The sequence below is a fragment of the Galeopterus variegatus genome, unplaced genomic scaffold (genome assembly GCF_000696425.1).
Source record: "Galeopterus variegatus unplaced genomic scaffold, G_variegatus-3.0.2 Scaffold670, whole genome shotgun sequence".
Taxonomy (NCBI): domain Eukaryota; kingdom Metazoa; phylum Chordata; class Mammalia; order Dermoptera; family Cynocephalidae; genus Galeopterus; species Galeopterus variegatus.
Genome location: NW_007726781.1, coordinates 156,761 through 177,043, shown reverse-complemented (window position 1 = coordinate 177,043; position 20,283 = coordinate 156,761). Strand labels below are relative to the sequence as shown.

Here is a 20,283-nt window from a genome sequence, read left to right as displayed (position 1 = left end):
AGGAAAATTCCTATTATCTTTCAATAAAACAGGAGGTTTTAGGGCTGGCCCGTGGCTCACTTGGGAGAGTGTGGTTACCGGTCATCTTTAAAAAAAAAAAAGGACAGTTTGAAGAAATTTTGCCAAGCCGCTAAAAACTACATCCCTCAACTCCCAAGGGTTCATGTTTAAATCTCCTGATACTGTTAAGGAAACATCACTAGAAAACTTAGAAAAGTATTTTTGCTAGATGGAAGGACTCACACTGTGGACAATGGTTACTTCTGGGGCAAGGAGAAGGACAAGGAAGGGGGATTTCCAGGTTTGCTGGTTTTGCCAACAATATACAGCTTGGAATCTTTTTCCTGTGTAAAAAGAATAGGAAGACAAAAAGAAAAATCTAATAATAAATACACATGGTTTCAGGGGGAAGAAAACCAGAGTGCTGCTGCATGACAGGTGGCCTAGAGCCTGTAGAGTACAGGCACATTCTGGGAACCTCTCAGTGAGAAGACCCCTCCCCCACCGACACACATCTACAGAGAAGTGGACGTTTACCCAGGATGCACTCATTTGGTGACTGGGGCCATCAGGATTTCTGGGGAGGCAGTGTGGAAAGAGCAGGGCTATCTGAGGCACACCCCTGTGTTCCTGGCCACGAGGCCTCGAGCAAGCCATTCTGTAGGCCCCAAATCCTCATCTCTCGGGTGACTTTAACACTGTCTGCAGAGGATACAGTGAGGTGATAGGAGCTACTATATATGATAGACTTAGTACATTCTGGGTCCTCAATGAATATCACGCTCACTAGTGCAGCATAGTAGAAAAATCTTTCAAAATGTTGGCAGGAGAAGGAAATGGTAAAAGAGGTGTCTAGGGACAAGTAACCCAGAAACCAGGGCACCAGTTACACACCAGCTGTGCTAAGTGTGGCCACAGGTGAAATAAGGAGCAGACCTCACAGAGGCCATGGACACAGTCTATCGCTAGGCGCAGTCTTCAGACTACGTGATTACACAGGAAGAGAGAAGCCTTTTCAACCCAGTTTTAAAGACACAACAGCAGGGTAAGCATTTCAATTATTTTTAGTTAAAGAAAAACAACCTTTTCTAAGGGAGGCAAGGTGAACTGAAGGTCAGAAGGAAGCTGGGTGTGGGCTTCTCACCAGCTTTTGTCCAAAACCTGGAAGTGAGAAAAGAGGGCCCACCCAGTGACTCTGGGAGCAACTTGAACAGAAGAGGGATTACTTTGGTGGGGCGAGTGGAGCTGCCAGCCCACCCATGGTCACTGGAGTGGTCTAAGTGGGCTCTAAGGTGATTTCCATGTGCCAGTTGGTTGATATGATTAACACTTATTCTTGGGGGGCATTAAATTAAGGTATAACACGGGGGCCAAGAGAGTAGCTTATTCGGTTGGATTCTGAATCACAATCAGGAAATAGTCTTTATCTGCAAAAGAGAAAAAAGAAAAAACAAATCACTAAATGTAAAATGGGAGAAAAACAATAGAAAGTGAATAAATTATTGAATCACTAACCATAAAATGGGGAGAGGGGAGGAAAGCAATAAAAAGCAATCAGTGCTCAGGCTACTTCCAATTGCTGGGAAAACAGAAGATAATCTTGCAGGTTTCCTGTGGGGGCTCTTGAATGTATGGCTGCTGGAAAGCAGTCTCCCCCTTTACCGGGCAGCGGGCACTCTCCCGTGCTTCCTCTTTTCTAATCCTCCCCACAAGAGAATCATCAGGTAGGTAGTATTCTCATCCCTATTTTGTGGGTGGGGACACTCAGGTTCAGTTTCAAAGAATTGCCAAAAGCAGTGGTTTTCAAGCTAGAGGGCCCCACCCCCAGCCACTGATTCAGTGGGTCTGGGTGGGGAGCCCAAGAATTTGCATTTATAATAAGCTCCCAGATGTTGCTGATGCTGCCGGTTCTGGGAGACCCGCTAGCTTAAGGTTACCCAGCTAGTCAGTGTCAAAGATGGAATTCCAACCTCAACCTCACTGGTCTTGGGTTAATGTCAGTTTCTATAACAAGCTTAGCTGCTGGCTTTCCAGAGCCTTCTGGACAAGAAAATTTCAAAGGCACTAAATCAAAGAGGACAAAGCTGCCTGGATTCCAGCAGCTCCAAGGATCCAACCCAGTGAGGAAAAATGTTCATCATGAAATCACAGGAAGTGCAAGTCCTCAGAGGTGAGCCTGACTGCCCCTCATTTTATAGAAGAAAATGGAGAAGTAGGGCATTTCAACTCTGCCCACTTAATGATCAGACCGCAAATATTTACCAAGGATTCTGTGTGCTCCAGCCTGGGGCAACCGCTTCTCACATGGCACCTCAATGAATCGTTGAATCACTCTATGAGGTAGGTATTAGTGTTTTTCCATTTTATTAATGCGAACACTGAGGTTCAGAGAGTTAAATGACTTGTCCAAGCCTCAGCAAGTACAGGGTGGGATGAGGTAGCGTGGGATAGGGATAGGGAGCTGGGTTTGACCCCATACATTGAATGCCTCTGGTCTGCTGCCCCCTGCTGAGCAAGAGTGAAGTGGCAGGACCTCAGGCATGTCTGCTTTGAGGCTGTTCAGATCCAAGCCTAAAGCTTCGTTCTTCCCATAATGGGCTGTTGCAACTGGGAAGCAAAAGAAATTAAATAGCTAACAGTTTTATGGCTAAACAATATGCACGAATGAAAATCACTAATAAAAACAGAAATGATTAACAAGACACTGATAAAAACAGACGCAATCAATAATACCAGTGTCTTTTACTCCAAATTATTAAGCTCTAAATCCAATATCACTTCAAGTGCCTTGTGAAAGGCAGAGTGTTAAAGGTTACTTATGCTGAGTTAACTCAGCATTGTATCAGTGAGGTTAATAAGTGAAACCAAGTCTGTCTTAAAAAGTCTCTTCACGTGGGCTGTTCTGGGCCAGGATGGGGTAAATTTGGTACCTATGTGGAAAGCCAAACTGTCTGAAACTACCTGCTGCTATTTGTGGCCTGGGTCAGATTAGGTGGGGAGGAAGGGACTGTGGACCTCCTTCCTGGCCGGGATGCTCTAGGTTGCTCACAATGTATAGGGTGCTAATTATAGTCCCACAAGGGCCCACCTCAAATTGTAGCAGCTAGGCCTACTCTATGCCAGGGGCTGCCCCAAAGGGCCTGTGTGCTATGGTAATCCTAAGGCAACCCAGACCTAATACCTGCAAGGCTCCGGTCAGTGATTCTTGCCTAAGGGGGTTCTGGCACCAAAACACAGTATTTTCTCTTGGCCACATCAAAGTGCCGAATCACTGATTTTCATTCTCAACACCATGCCCCAGACAACCATGACCCCATCTCTGCTGCTGACCCCACCTCTGAGCCATAGCAGGGGGGGTTGTCAACCAATAGAGGGAGGTTTAGGAAGTCATTTATTTATTTATTCAAATATTTCTTAAATACTTACTCTGTGCTTACAAGTCCCTGACCTCATGGAACTTACTGTCTAGTGGAGGAGACAGACTTAAAAATGCAGATAAGTGGTTGGTTAGCCACATGACAAGGAAGGACGGGGCATTCCTGGCAACAGGATGGCATGTGGGAAGGCCCCAGGGACAAGAGTTTGAGGCTCTGAGAGGCAGCAATGTGGATGGAGCACAGGATGGGAGGGCAATCCAAAGGAGCACTCATTCTCAACATGTCACACACTCCAGCCTAACAAGATATGTGTGTGGGCACTGCGAGTGTATGTGTGTGTGAAACAGAGACAGAGCTCCCTGCAGGGCTCCATGTATTGCCCTGGCGAGGGTCTGGCCACTTCATCCTCACTTCCACAGACAAGGATGTGGGGCCTTTGGGCTTGTGAACCCCAAGGAGTACTCCTAACTTGGAAGCTGCCCATCCCGAACCCAAAAAACCAACATACTAGGGCTGTCCAGTTATCTCAGTTGGTTAGAACGTGGTGTTGGTAACACTAAGGTCAAGGGTTTGGATCCCCACACTAGCCAGCCACGAAAAAAAGAAAAAAGGAAAAAAACCCCAACACACTTATGGGCTTTGAATGCTTGTGAGTCCTCAATGCCAGAATGGAGATGCCTTTTCTGCTGAGCTGAGACATGAATGGCCAGGAGCTTTCAGACAACTCTGCCCTTCCAGAGGTGACGTCCTTGGAAGCTTTAAGCCAAAAGACATTGTCCATGGTGAGTTTGTCTGATGTGGAGACCACATAATTTGCCCATGTCTCACACTCAGAGCCCCAGGTGGGCCACTGGGGAGCATAAGGTCTGCTCTGATGTGCAGGGTGAGTAGTGGGATCATTCCAGCTTGACTTCTAGTGAGGTGTTTAAGGAAGCGGAGAGTTGTCTTCCATAGTCATACAGCATGAAGTCTTGGGAGGATGTCAGTTCAAATTTCATTCCAAGGCTTTTTGCCCAAACCCAAGCCAACACACTCAACCAGACAGGTGTTTCAGAAGACCAGAACAGCACAGACCCCCACTTGAGATTTTACATGTCATATGCCCAAGGTCACACTTATAAGAGGTTAAGCTGGAAAAAGAGATTCTGTGCCTCTTGCAGTCTTTTTTCCCTGCCAGGATCAGGTACCGATTGGCATGTGATGCACTGAAGAGTGTACAGCACGTTTTTGGAATAAATAACCCTGAAGTTATCCTAATGTTCTTCTCTGTGACTGACTGGCTCTGTCCCCACCCCTCTAGGGAGTGTCCCAGGGAGACTGTGAGCCTCTGTGACTGGCTCTATGGTTCTCTCTTTCCCATTCTTGCAGGCAGCCGGGCTGGGCCAGAGCAGGCCTGGAAAAGAACCAATGTCCAACTGCTGCTGGGAGTGGCTGACCCCCACATCAAATTACCTCAGAATTCCACAGACCATCTGTATTGCCAAGCCCAGGGGCATTCAGTGTCCTCAGCCTCCCCAATGCCCTCCTTCCTTCAAGCCCTAATCACAATCATATTACCTCCTGCCCTAAAAACCTCTGCTCATAGGGTCCAGTCCATGCAGCTGAGTTTGATGTTTGAGGCCCCTTCTCACCTGGAGTAAAGTTTCAAAGTCTCACCTGCTACTACTCCTTCCTACACACACTCTGACGCCCTAGATAAGCTGCACTGCAACCTAAGTGCACCATCACATTCAGTGCAACTCACACACTGTGTGGCTCAGCCCAACAGAAGAGTGGGTGGCAAAGAAGTAACAATGCAAAAATAGTCCTGGAGAATCTGCCTGCCACTCCAGTCCCCAAGTGAGAGTGAGGTGAGGCTGGGCAGGAGAGGTGATCCTGCTGTTCCCTCTTGTGGGCTCCTCCCAGCAGGAGCATCTCATCACCCTGAGAATGGTCCTGAGGCCTGAAGCCGGACGCTGGCTGTACTACACAGCTTCCAAATGCAAGCCGAACACTTCATGTAACACAGAAGCAGCACTCTGTTCCAGGGCTGGAGGAAAAGCTAGCTGTATGGGGCCTAGAGAGACAGGACTATGCTTTACAAGTGGGCAAGTTAACATTTTTTCAAGGGCAATATGACTGTATTGTAATTTTGTTTTGCATTCTGGTTTGGAATCACTGAATTCTTTTTCCCCTCAACATAGTTTTTGAGCCCCTCCATTGTGCTCACACTCCTTCCTGTGTCTTCAGGATTCAGCTCGAGTGTCCTCTTCTGGGAAGCCTTTGCCAATGGCTCAGGAAGGCCTACCTGATCACACCCTCCTCTATATCCCAAATGCTCTCTGAATTTCTCCAGACCAAGGTGTTGGTGACACTGTATTATTACGCTTATATGTCTATCTCTCCCTCTGTGGCCTGGAGTCACTGTGAGTCGGGATTGGTTGGGGGACCCCAGCTGAAGGCTGGCTCAGCAGCGAGGCATTGACTTGATTCCTTCAACTCCTCGGGCCCTTCTTGGACCCTCTGGAGACACCAATGTGCTGAGGCCTTGGTAAGCCATGGAGAATGTGCTGTGAGGCTCTGTTCCTAATTTGGGAGATGCAAGATTTCTTACCTGGTGCAACCATAATTTCATTTTTCTTGGAGCGAATTCGAAGGAAGGTGAGGTCATTCTGGGGGTCAATTTCACGCACGGTACTCCGTGCCTTCAAGATGAAGTTGTGCATGAGGTTGGCATACTGTGTGGTGGTGGGATTGTCCATGGTGCTCTTGATGGGAATGCCTGAAGGGAGAGCAGATGGAGACTGAGCAGGACGGTGGAGCCCCTTTTTGCCAAGCTCCTGACCCCACACCCTGACTCTACCGTATGCACTGGCAGTAAACAATGCCACTATTTACAGAGGGCTTGTTATGTGACAGGCACAGTGCTGAGCACCCGAAATATGTCAGCATCAGGCCCCAGAACTATTCTGTGGGTGGCTTCACCATCTTTATTTACCAGTGAGGCAACAGGAGCTCTGAGCAGGGAGGTGACCCATCTAGGATCACACAGCAGAGAAGCAGTGGGGCTAGGGTTCAAGTGCAGATCTGCTGGCTCCACTACTGGGTTTCTCTCACAGGGCCACACTGCTTTGACTGGTTTCCAGCAATAAAAGAGACTGTCACTCATAATGCTCAGAACTTACAAATTTGTAAATACTAAAAAGGAGGAAGAAGATAAAAGGTCAGCTTGTGCCACAACCTAATCACCACTGTTCCCTTGCAAGGGAGGTGTAGGGCCCAGTTGTAAACACATTGTCTATACACGATTGTGCCCCCCAAATTAAAGCAATGTTTCCGTGTCTGTACATATCATTCTACCTCTTTAAAGAGCCCACTGAGTGGACAGTCCACAGAGTCCACCATTCCCCAACTGTTGGACACTTAGCTAGGTTCTATACTAGTATAATTAACTGGGCAGTGAACATCATTGTGCATCAAGCCTTTTCTGTTTTGAGGACTGCTTCCTTGAGATGAACTATTAAGTGGATCTTGCTCGCTGGACATTGCCTACTGACATGGAGGTAAGGCCGCAATTGGGTCACAGGTGCCTGTGAATTGGCTATGACATATCAGCAGAAAGCTCCATCCATGAGACCCCGAGAGCCCACCAGCTGACATGAATATGGCACAAGTGGCTCTTCACATTTGAATAGAAGTGGCCAGATTGTGGGCTCAGGACCCTGCTGATCTGGCCCACAACTAATCAGCCTAGGGATCAGCCAAAGGCAGTCATCCTTTGGTCTACCCATCGGGTGGCAAGAAAACTGACTGAACCTTGCCTTCTTAGGGCACCAGGATCACAAGAGTGGGCAGGAGAAGAGGAGGACATGGTGGCAAAAGAAGCAGCTGAGTCACGGCTGTTTTGAGCCAAATGAAGTCATGAGAATGAGTTGTAGTGGCCACTTGCCTTTAAGGGACAAGTCAAACAGGTTACCAGGGCTGCTGTTGGGTCCTGGATAGCAACAACATGCACACTAGGGCACCATGAGGCCTTGCTCCATAGTGTACCTTCCTGAGGACAGCAGTATGAGCAGTGTGTCCACTATAATCTATCAAAGACGGGGATGATGACTGAGTAGGACTCTGAAATCCAATGATGTGGGCTTACACCTTGACTCTGCCCCTTCATAGCTATGTGGCCTAGGCAAGTGACTTAACCTTTCCAGCCTCTATTGCCTCATATGTCTGTGCTTCAAAGTGCTGGTGTGAGGACTTAATATCGCTTAATCCCTTTAAGAATGTTTAGCGGGAGTACACACTTAAAAAATGTTAGTTTGTGATCAACACCACCCACGCGATAAATCCAATTCCTGATAACGTGAGCGGATGTAACTGTTCCTTAAATCTGCAGGGACCTTGCTAACATGGAGCCCACCTGCTGAGGGCCAAGACCAGAGCCCAGAAGGGGCCCTGGGTTGGCTGTTTCTGCTCCTGGCCGGGAACCTTCCCCTTAGCTCATCTTTGGACCTTGATGGTGAGAGGGCCTACCAGTTCCAAGGCCTGGCAAGGTTTGGGTAATCAGGCCCCTTGACCTTCTCTTTTTATACCTGAGGCCACCTTCTCACAGATCTCTCTGCCTAGAACTTTCCTTCCTTCCCTTATTCACTCATGACTCCCAGGGGTCCCTCAGGTCTCCTGCCTTCTGATGATGCCACCCACCCTCAGTAGTCAGTGTCCCCACTCTATGGTCCCAGCACCATGCAGCTCTCCTTTAGAGCAGTCGCTCGAGTTTGACATCGTACAATCTGATGATGCCACCCACCCTCAGTAGTCAGTGTCCCCACTCTATGGTCCCAGCACCATGCATCTCTCCTTTAGAGCAGTCGCTCGAGTTTGACATCGTACAGTTATGAAGTGATTATTATGTCCATCCCGCACCAGACTGTAAACTCCCCAAGGGCAGGGCCAAGTCTGACTTGCTCACCAGTGTCCTTGGAGAGACTGCATTAAACATTTATTGCTGTTGATGAATGAGTGGTCACAGGATCTACTTTCAGTAATTCAGACAAATACTGGCATGAGTTTGATCACATTTCTACAAGTGAGAGGTGTGTAAAGGAGACAAGGAACTAACCATTTGTTGGTTCACTGTAAAAACACGGGCGCGACACTGAGGGTTGCGGTCCATTGCCGGACATGAAAAAAGACAAAAAGGAAAAAAAAAATAAAATAAAATAAAAACAAAATGGGGAAATATGGGGGCAGGGATCAAGACTGGGAAGAATTTCAAACAAGGACAAGAGATTAATTCCAGATTCAGAGGAAACCAGACCTGGAAGAGACCTAAAAATGGCCTAATTATCAGGCCATCTATCCAAGCCTCTGTCTTCACAACGGAGACTGTGTAGCCCACAAACAAGGACAAGAGATTAATTCCAGATTCAGAGGAAACCAGACCTGGAAGAGACCTAAAAAATGGCCTAATTATCAGGCCATCTATCCAAGCCTCTGTCTTCACAACGGAGACTGTGTAGCCCACAGAAATAGTTGGTTACTGGGGAGGCACAGTATCTAACCTGGGGCTCGGATCTGTCAGGGTGTGCAGCCAGGTCCTCCCACCACACCCCATTCCTTCAAGCAACAATAAAAAACATTAAAAAAATTTAACAGATATTTTTACCAAGCACAAACTCTGTGCCAACATAGTTCTAGGTAGTGGGGATACAGGAGTGAACACAAGACAAATCCTTGCCTTCATGGGGCTTATACATTTGAGTCTTATTTTGCCCTGTATAGGTAGCAGCAGAGATTGGTAGGGGGATCTGGAGAGATAAATGGAATGAAATGTGCCTTAAGTGCTTGGTAAAGCTGCTTAAACCTACACTTATTATAAAACACCATTTGATTTTGGCCAAGGCAGGATGTCAAAAGGCAGTAGCAGGTGATTGGTAACAGACTGGGACAGGGGTGGGTCAGGGGTTTGGGGACAGGAGCAATTACTCTGGGCAGGGGTAGTCAGGGAGGGCATCCTGAAGGTAGAGGCAGCTGAGCTGAATCATGAGGGCAGGAAAAACGTAGATGGGATCATAGGGATCCCTCAGACGATTATCCCTAAATAATCATCCTCAGTGGAAGCTTCCAGAGGGCTTAAAGGCCCCATGGAACAGTGGGAAGAGCAATCAACTCAGACCCTGGGTTCTGACCACCCTGTCCACAGCTGGCTGACCTCAGGCAGGTCGCCTCACCTCTCTCAGCTTCAGGTTTCTCATCTGAAAAATGGGCAAACACGCTTGCCTTGCAGTGTCACTGTGTGAAGTGTAAATGAGAGACTGAAGTAGGAGCTCTGTGAATGGGACACAAATTAAAAATAAACACACGCACACACTATAACTATAATGTTTATATGGCATTTACTATTCATCAGGCACTCTTCTGAAAGCTCCCTAAGAGGAAGGTAGTATTATGATCCACATTTTACAGATGAGAAAACCGAACAGAGAGGTTAACTGACTTGTGCCCAAGATCACACAGCTGATAAGTAGAGCCAGGATTCAACCCAGGCTACCTGATTCCACATTCCATACTCTTAGCTACTGTACAATACTTCCACATTAGTATATACCAAAAAGAAGTACTCATTAGTATCCCAAAGTTAAATAGTTGGGGCTAGATGTTCCCAATGAAATAGCTTGACATTAAGGGCAGTTTTAAGGCAAGAATGAAGGCTTATTCTTTTCAAGTACTGGTAGAAGCCTAGGGATCCCAGCTGGGGCAGTCAGCCCCTGGGGCTGGTCTCTCCCCATCTGGGGTCAAAATGTCCAGTCCCAGTAGACAGACTCTCTGGGTGACATATAAACAGTTTTTTGGGTCTTGGGGCAAGAAGTGCTCAAAAGAGATTACCTGGACTGCCACTGCACTTGGGGCAGCTGAGGTCTGAAGATGGTAAGGGACTTGCCCCAGGCTACCCAGATGATCATGGTTAGACCTGAGCAGGGCATCTGCTCTTGCCGGCCACAGTGTCCTGAGGGCTCTCAACCTCCTTTAAATGAAATGGCCACATGGTTTAATCAGAATTTGACAAAGCTGGGGAACACGATCTGTCCAGCTCCAGGCTGGCCAGGGCTCTGTCGACTTGAAAAATAACATTCTAACTAAAAACATGCTACCTCCACTTTGTTGCCCTTGGTGACTTCAATTCTGCTTGATTTAAGTAGGTACGTTGAGAATTCTGCCTTTCCAGAACAAGGCCTAGAATGACAACACATACACACAGGGCTCTCAAAGAGCCTCAAGCAAATCAGAGCTGGTTCAATGCAGTGGGCTAGAAAATCAGGGGGAGCCCAGCAATAGTAGGGTGACCATGGGCATGGCTTGATTTCTTAGGATGTCCACATGTGTGTCTATAAAGGTGGTAGCACTAATATCTACTCTCTAGGGCAGTCAGGGAATAAGTAACCAATGCCATATCATCTCTACTGAGAGGGCTACTCTTGATCCTGGCCTGGGAGAGAAGACCCTCTGCTGGGCACTGAAGGGCCTGCACAATCCTATCTGGGGCACATCACTTACCCTCTCTGAGCCTCAATTTCCTTCTTAGTAAGACAGGTTGCTGTGAAGATTAATTATCACCAAGGGGATACTTCTTAAAAGAGGAACATTAGAAGGAATCTTGAAGGGTGGGTGATAGGGGATCAGCAGAGACAGGAGAGCATTGCAGGCAGGGGTGAGAGCAAGCACTAAGGCAAGAAGATAGAATAAAATAAGTCTCAGAGAGGAATGCAGAGACTGTGGGCTGCAGAGGCCCCCAACAAGAGAGACCAGGAACTAAGGCTGGAGAAGGAAGACAGACTCCCAAGAGGTATGCAACAATGCAGCCTCCCCATCCTTATGCAATGGCTTATCACCTCCTCATGTTGATAAGATCCTCACACCTGCCACAGCTGTATTCTCAGTTTCAGGGCATCCATGGGGGCTGATTCTCCAGTCTGTCAGCCATTCCTAAGCCCTGGGCACTGGGGGGCAGCCTGGATAGTGGCCAAAAGCATGGACTACACAGTTAGCATTCCAGTTCTACTACTCCCTCTCTGTGTAATCTTGGACAGGTTACTCCACCTCTTTCTAACCCTCAGTTTCCTCATTTATAAAATGAACATATTAATAGTTCCATCCTCTTAGGGCTGTTTTAATGATTAAATGAATTAATCTATGTAAAGTATTTATACTGGTACCTGGAAAATGATAGTATTTTCAATCATGTTAACTATTATTATTATAGGCATCATGACAATTATTAACCTAATTATTATGGCATCAAACATGCTTGCAAAAGTTTGTTTTTTTCCTTTGGGATTATTCCTTAGAACACAGGGAAATGATCCATAAAGTGGAGTTATCAAAACAAAGGGGTTGATAGCCCCACTGATGGGTTTGTTCATTCAGCAAACGTCCAGTGCCTAAGCTGGATGGACATTGGGAACAGAGGTGAGTCAGACATGGTCCCTGCTTTCATGGACCTTCACTGGCAAAGCTGCCAAAGTCAGCAGCAATGTCTTGGTGTACCTGTCCCCTCCCAGCCTCACGCACACTGGCTTATGTTATTTTGTACACTTTAGCTGGCTAGTTTTTAAATTGGCCAAACCCTTTTCTCAAATTAAAACTAATGCAGAAACACAAGCTAATGGATCTGAGTAGGGCTGCTATGACTGAAATGGAGGACAGGGACCCTGGCCCCCACCTCTAGGGGCAGCACAGAACCCCTAGACTTAAGGAACACAGCCCTGTTCTATCTTTACAACCCTGTAAGGTAGATATAATTTTTGTCTACATTTGCAGGCTTAAGTGACTTGCTCAAGGTCACATGACTAGTCGGGAGCAGAGGCAGTGTGCAAACTCACAACTGCCGGATTCCAGAGCACTTGTCCTTATTACTGCCTGGAGCACAGGGCCTGGGGCATCACGCCAGCAGTCACTCTCTGGTTCTTCACAGCACAGTGTGGGAGAAGGTGCACAAATACACTCAGACAGACTTGGATTTAAATCTTGGCTCTGTGATGGCAGATGAATCGGTTAAATTTCTAGACTTAGTTTTCTCCACTGAAAACTGGAGACAACAGGGCTACTTTAAGGAATAAACGAAACAATATGTCTGTAAAGCACTAACCCGAGGCCTGGCACAGAGTGGTTGTGTGATAAATGTTATTTCCCTTCTTTACCATGGCTAGGGCAGTTTGGGGAAATTAGTACCTGTACTCTTCCAGTTGTTCAATAATCCAGAAATGGGGGGCAGGGAGCTATAGGCACAAAGAAATTGACTAGAGTATTATCTAGCAAAAAAAGTGGAATCAACATAAGTGGTACTTAATACCCATTTAACGAGCACATAAAAAAGTAGAAACAACATAAATGCATTAATAAACACTGTACTGGTACTTAAAAAAAAAAAGCCCCCAGGGCCGGCCCGTGGCTCACTTGGGAGAGTACAGTGCTGACAACACCAAGGCCGTGGGTTCAGATCCCCATATAGGGATGGCCGGTTTGCTCACTGGCTGAGCGTGGTGCTGACAACACCAAGTCAAGGGGTAAGATCCCCTTACCAGTTGTCTTTAAAAAAAAAAAAAAAAAATGCCCCTGTGTAAACACATGCAAAAGAGTAACAACTATGATGATAACCATCAGAAATGTGCCTGGACAAGGGCTGAAAAGGAATAGAATACTGGAATATATGATCTGTCAGACAGTGGGGATATTGAAACAATTCAGTCGCATGTTCAGGCTCCACTTCTAATCCTAATTTTCTTCCTATCTCCCCCACATTTGAAGTTACATACTCCACTGAGGTTCTGAACCCCTTGAAGTCATCCGTGATCGTTGAACTTCTTTCAAATTCCCGTTAACGCCAATATTTTGACTTCCTCCCATAAATCATAAGTGTTCTTAATAGCATCTAGTATGGTGGATGATTTCCAGAAGGTTTTCAGTTTACTTTGTCCAGATTCATCAGAGGATTCACTACCTATGGTAGCTATCACCTTACAAAATGTACTTCTTAAATAATAAGACTCGAAAGCTGAAAGGACTCCTTGATCCATGGGCTGGAGAATGGATTCTGTGTTAGCAGGAATAAAAATAATATTAATCTTCCTGGATAACTCCAACAGAGCTCTTGGGTTACTAGGTGAACTGTCAATGAGCAGTAATATTTTGAAAATCTTTTTTTTTTTCTTTTTTCTGAGCAGTAGTTCTCAACAGTGGACTTAAAATATTCAGTAAACCCTGCTATAAACAGATGTACTGTAATCCACATTTTGTTCTACTTATAGAGCACAGGCAGGATATATTTAGCATAATTACTATGAGCTCTAGTAATTGTGGAATGGTAAATGAGAATTGGATTCAACTTAAAATCACTAGCTGCGTTAGGTCTTAATAAGAGAGTCAGCCTGTCCTTTGTAGCTTCGAAGCATTGGCATTGAAAAAAAAAAAAAAAAAAAAGCTTAAAATTAAATCAGGTACACAAAGGGGCTGAGTAAACAGCAAATGTTATACTATTTGGGCTGCTTTCTGGGGGCCTCCCTGGATGCAGGCAGGCATAGCCGGAGAGAGGGCATACCTTCTGTGTTCACCACGATGATTCCCTGCACTCCTTTTTGGCTTTGAAGTCGCTTCAGTGTCTCCTCCACCTCTGCCTGCCAGAAATAAGACCAAAGTTAGGAGAGACCACGTAGGCTGGATTAACTTCCTCATACCCCAGGCAGATGAGTCACACTTTTGTCTTCCAACAGCAGAAGTAATACCCAGGCACTTGGCACCTCCTCAAAGCTCCTCAGGCTTTTCTGGAATGGTCCTTGGGCCATGACCAGCAGCCAGAGCACCTGCTCACATCTTCAGCATGGGAAGGGACTGCTCCTGGCCCTTTGCCCACCAGGCAGTATTTTATCTCCTGCCTCAGCTATTTGGGAGCAGAATACAAATACCATTCCCAAGAGTACATACACATTCATGACTCACATATTAGGCAGAGTTGGGGGGGGGGGAGGAAGGACTCTGATGATTTGAAAAAACCCAAACAGTGGTGTCTAACAGGAAGGAGACGCTTTATCACTTGTGGTCCAAATGGCACAACTGAAAACATTTGAAAGGAAGCAAAATGACCCCATGAGGATAGACTCAATGATTTAAAAAAAAAAAAAAAAGCTTAAAATTAAATCAGGTACACAAAGGGGCTGAGTAAACAGCAAATGTTATACTATTTGGGCTGCTTTCTGGGGGCCTCCCTGGATGCAGGCAGGCATAGCCGGAGAGAGGGCATACCTTCTGTGTTCACCACGATGATTCCCTGCACTCCTTTTTGGCTTTGAAGTCGCTTCAGTGTCTCCTCCACCTCTGCCTGCCAGAAATAAGACCAAAGTTAGGAGAGACCACGTAGGCTGGATTAACTTCCTCATACCCCAGGCAGATGAGTCACACTTTTGTCTTCCAACAGCAGAAGTAATACCCAGGCACTTGGCACCTCCTCAAAGCTCCTCAGGCTTTTCTGGAATGGTCCTTGGGCCATGACCAGCAGCCAGAGCACCTGCTCACATCTTCAGCATGGGAAGGGACTGTTCCTGGCCCTTTGCCCACCAGGCAGTATTTTATCTCCTGCCTCAGCTATTTGGGAGCAGAATACAAATACCATTCCCAAGAGTACATACACATTCATGACTCACATATTAGGCAGAGTTGGGGGGGGGGGAGGAAGGACTCTGATGATTTGAAAAAACCCAAACAGTGGTGTCTAACAGGAAGGAGACGCTTTGTCACTTGTGGTCCAAATGGCACAACTGAAAACATTTGAAAGGAAGCAAAATGACCCCATGAGGATAGACTCAATGATTTAATAAGCTGGCATCTGAGGTAGTGTGACACTTGACACACAGCCACAGGAAATGTGCCTTAGGAAGGGGATCATTAATCCCGATTAACCAGAAGCTAGTCAAGGGGATATTCTGGCACATGGAATTTGTAAACAGAGGAGATGTTTGAGTTTTCTCCCTGCCATGCAAGGCCTTCTAGGTTATCACTCCTCACTATTTTACCTTTCCCTCTACTCTCCCAGACCAGTCCAGAACCAGCCAGAAGCTCCTCAAAGGCTGAGAGTTGTTACAAACAGAGATTCCATTCACCAAAAAAGAATAGTTCCCTACTCCAGGGGCTAATGAGTTAGGGGGGGTCCTAAACACTGGGTGGAGATAGAACAATGAATTATTGTTTTTGTGGAAGGCACAAGGCTGACAATAATCCAGTCACCGCCACCCACTCCCCCAGTGATGTAAGAATACTCTCAAATGCTGGAGGAAAGGGCAAGCAAGTTCCTCTTACAGAATGGCATATACCCTGATGAACCTAAAATCTGCAGCCTGGGTAAAAGGACAGGGCTAACTCTGTAGATGTAAGAGTACAGTTCAGTGGGTTATGCATGTATGAGATCATAAGTCATTTAGCAGACTTTTACTGAGCTCCTACTACATACCGGGTGCTATTCTTGATGGGAGGGGTAAAGTACGATAGTGGTCAATACTTTGTCTGACTTGGTAACCCTCCTGGAAATTCATCCTAAAGAAATACTCCAAAAGAACAAAAGAGCATAGCGAGATGTTTGCTTGCAGTGACATCTCCAAGAGCAAAATGAACAAAGAACTAGAAATGCCCAACAATTAGGGAAAAGGCCAATTAAATTATGGCATATCTATTCATGGGACTATAATAAACACATTAATAATGGTGATCAGACTACATTATGCCGCCACAAAAGGTTTGTGATATGTTAAGTGAAAACAGAAAAATGCAAAAATAAAGTGCGTGGTGATTGCAACCATGTGGAAACAAGAAGAGGGCTAGAGGACATTATGAAAAAAATAAAAAAGCACATTAAGAATAGGGAATTATTTCCTTTTTTTCAAAACAGCCCTTTTAATTCTATTGTTTGTATTTAAAAACATTTTAAAACCCCCCTTTTTCTATATTTCCAAGACAGAGGTCTCTAACACAGGGGCAAAAGGACTCTGACACATTCAACATTATAAGAATAAGAATATATACAAATAACTTGGATGATAATTTAGGACAGCTCAATCAATTTGCAACTAATTCAAGAAAGAAGGAGAAAGAAAGCTAAAACCAAGTCAGAATTCAGGTCCAAAATATCCCCTAGAGTTTGGAGAGTAGGGCTGAAATGAAAAAGATGAAATTTTCTAAGATTGCTCTTCATTCAATAACTATATGGGCACCTTCTATGTATCAGACCCTGGGGATGTTGTAGTGAACAAAATATAACACAAATCCCTGCCCTCATGAAGCTGACATTGGGGGTTGGGGGGGGGAAGAGAGGGACGAGAGTCAGACATTAAATAACAAAAAAGAAGTAAAATATAAATATCAGCTACAGTAGGGGAGGGGGGTCTAGAATGCAGAGGCTGATGGACATTTTAAATAGGGTGGACAGAGAAGGCCTCTCTAAGGTGATAGCTGAGTAGAGAGCTGAAGGAAATGAGGGACCTGGCCATGTGGATTTCTGGGGAGAGTATTCCAGACAGCATAAAGAGCAAGTACAAAAGTCCTGGGGTGGGAAGTGTCTGGCCTGTTCAAGGAAAGGCAAAGGAGACAGTCTGGCTGAAGTGCAGGGAGGAGGGTAAGAGTGCTGGCAAGATCAGATCACAGCAACCTGGTAGACCAAGAAAGACCATGGTTTTTACTGGGGATGATAGGTGGAACCACTAGCAAGTTTTGAGGTAAAGTGTGACAAGATACAATGTTTCAAAAGGGCTGCACTGGCTGCTGTGTGGAGAAGGGACTGCAGGAGGCAAACACAGCCTGCCAGGAGTCCTGGGCCTCCAGCCTTGGCCCTTGGCATGTGCTACTCCCTCTGTCTGAAGGGAACGAGCTTCTCTTCCTCACTTACTACTTTATGTAACTATCTCCCAACCCTCTGGACTGAGCTCACAAGCCTCCTGTGTGGGAGGCCTTCTCTGACACCAGCCACTCTTCTGAGCACTTGTGGCACCCAGCCTTCACAGCACTTATCATGGTGGAGTGTAACCATCATTCCGCACCCATCTCCTCCTCTAGAGCCAAAGAACCCTGGCAGCAGGGACCTTTATAGCCCCAGGACCTGGCAGAGGATAGGTTCAATAAATACTGAAGGAACAAATGAAAAGCACCACTGCAACTATGTTTCACAAAATCAACCTTTTTATGTAGAGGAGGTAGGACGGCTTTACAGTATCCATTGTGAAAAAGCTAAAGTTTAAGTAATAAGTTTAATGAGAACCCGCCACTGAGATCTGGCTGTTTAAAAAGTAAACAGGAACAGGAGGACACACAGACATCCATTTATCTATTCAGTACCTACTAAGGGTCATATATTGCTTTCAGACACATGGCTCTCATCAGAACCTCTCATTCACTTTCCATGGTTAGTATAATCTCCGTGTTACAGACAGGAAACTGAGGCTCAGAAAGGAGAAGCGTTTTGCCAAGAACACATAGCAGGTCAAGAGAGGAGCTGAATATACCAGTGACCATAACTGATGAGGGTCCTGCCCTCAGAGAGCTCACATTCTGGTGTAACAGACTTAAAAAAGAAAAAAGTAAACAAGATTTTTGCAGGGTACAGGGACAAGGCTGGGGGGCAGGGGAGGCTACTTTGGCTAGTGTGGTCAGGAACACCTGAAGATGTAACCTTTAAGCCGAGAACTAAATGATGAGAAAGAAATGCACCCCAGGCAATGAGGTGAAGGAGACAAAGCTCCTGGGGTATCTAGTTCCCAGGTGCATATTGCCAACAGATGGAAAAACAAACAGCAATAAAACTCCGGGATTATTTACTGGCTCAGCACAGAAATGATTCATGAAGGAAGGAACTGTGACCAATTTGACTACTAAGCATAAAACTTAACTTCTGTAAATCAATAATGAATCAAAAGGATAGAAAAATATTTGCATCAAATATAACAAAGAGTAATTCCAAAAACATCACATAAAATGATTAAAAAGATAGCAAGTCTCCAAGAGGTAGTAGGCAAAAAGAATACTAGTAGAAAATATAACTAAGAGAAATCACAAACACACAGAAAAATGATCATCATTCCTTGTAAATAAAGAAATAAAAAATTATAGCAATGCCGAGATATCTTTTAAAGTGCTCGCATTACACAGCAAAAGAGGTATACAGGGGCAATATAACCTTTTGGGAAAGTTACAGGATAATACATTGTAAGAACCATAGAAGTATTTGTCCCTCTGCCTCAGAAATTTTTTTCCTGAGACTTTATCCTAAGGAAATAATCTAATAAATTAAAAAATAAAACAAACTATACACACACAGAAGCATATACATTATCTCTACTAATTAAGAATTAGAAGCAAGATAAATGTACATACAGAGGAATGGTTTGGCAAACCATGGTACAACTATTTTATTGACTTATATAGACACTAAAAAAAATTCATCACAAGTATAATGTAGCAACAAGGTTAAATGTTCTTGAACATAAAAACAAACAAAAATGAAAACAAACAAACAAAACCCCTAGCTTGTATATCTTGAAAGATATAGATACGTGAACAAAGAGGAAGGAGAGCATACAAAGATGAAAATAGTTATGTTATATGATGGGGTAAAACTAGCTGATGAGACTTATGGATGATTTATATGTCGAAAACCCCTAGCTTGTATATCTTGAAAGATATAGATACGTGAACAAAGAGGAAGGAGAGCATACAAAGATGAAAATAGTTATGTTATATGATGGGGTAAAACTAGCTGATGAGACTTATGGATGATTTATATGTCGTTGTTCTAAAGGGCAGTTTTCACCAAAATGTAAAATATGCACACAAGAAGTAGCACTTCTAGGGGCTGGCCCGGTGGCAGTTGTTCTAAAGGGCAGTTTTCACCAAAATGTAAAATATGCACACAAGAAGTAGCACTTCTATTAATCTAACCTACAGAACCACTACTATGAGTATAAAAAAACCACAGGAACAGTTACTGTGGGACTGTCTGGAGTGAAAAACTGTAAACCCTCAAATTTATGTATCAGAATAGGATACAATACAGCTTTAAAAGAACAAAGTAGACATGGAAAAATGTTTGACATTTTTGAGAGGACCAATGATAATAGCTGAAACAACAGCCAACACCACACATGTCTCAACTGGTTCAGTTTACACAATTCTGACTGAGAAATTACAGCGTGAGCAAACTTTCTGCTAGACGTGTGCCAAAACTGTTGTGCCCAGATCGGCTGCAGACAAGGGCAGAGCTTTCCATGGAAATTCTGAACAAGTAGGATCAAGATCCTGAAGCACTTCTTTGAAGAACTGTAATCGGAGGTGAAACATGGCTTTATTAGCATGATCATGAAGACGAAGCACAATCAAAGCCATTGCTACCAAGAGGTGGGAATGACCCAGTAAAAGCAACAGTGGACTGGTTAAGAGCAAAGATTATAAGTTTTTTGGGATGCTTAAGGTATTTTGATGTTGACCTTCTGGAGAGCCAAAGATAACATCTGCTTATTATGAAAGTGTTTTGAGAAAGTTAAAAAAAACAGCTTTAGCAGAAGAAAGTTCAGGAAAGCTTCATCAGAGAGTCCTCCACCATGACAATGCTCCTGCTCATTCCTCTCATCAAACAAGGGCAATTGTGCAAGAGTTTCAATGCAAAATCATTAGGCATCCACCTTACAGTCCTGATTTGACTACTTCTAACTTCTTTTTGTTTTCTTTTTCTTTTTCTTTTTTTCCTTTTTGTCTTTTTTCGTGACCGGCAACGGATCGCAACCCTCAGTGTCGCGCCCGTACCGGACCTGGACCGGCAACGGGATCGCAACCCTCGGTGTTGCGCCCGCACCTCGCTCAGCCAGTGAGCAGGAACCGGTCTGTATGTGGGATCCGAACCCTC

General features: G+C 45.0%; 1 protein-coding gene across 2 annotated transcripts in view; it reads right to left on the bottom strand.

Moving 5' to 3' along the window:
• Nucleotides 1-1,046: 1,046 nt before the first annotated feature.
• Nucleotides 1,047-20,283, bottom strand: part of DYNLRB1 (dynein, light chain, roadblock-type 1) — a 21,743-nt gene continuing 2,506 nt past the window's right edge. Inside the window, exons 1-4 of one of the 2 annotated variants that reach the window (XM_008571240.1) lie at nt 13,948-13,963; nt 6,355-6,554; nt 5,971-6,138; nt 1,047-1,427 (exon numbers count right to left, since the gene is read on the bottom strand). In XM_008571240.1, the coding sequence (XP_008569462.1) occupies nt 1,384-1,427; nt 5,971-6,138; nt 6,355-6,394 (252 nt within the window). In that variant the 5' untranslated portion in view covers nt 6,395-6,554; nt 13,948-13,963 and the 3' untranslated portion in view covers nt 1,047-1,383. Of the gene's footprint in view, nt 1,428-5,970; nt 6,139-6,354; nt 6,555-13,947; nt 13,964-14,648; nt 14,725-20,283 lie in introns of those variants that run through there. The other variant, XM_008571239.1, reaches the window with a different exon arrangement.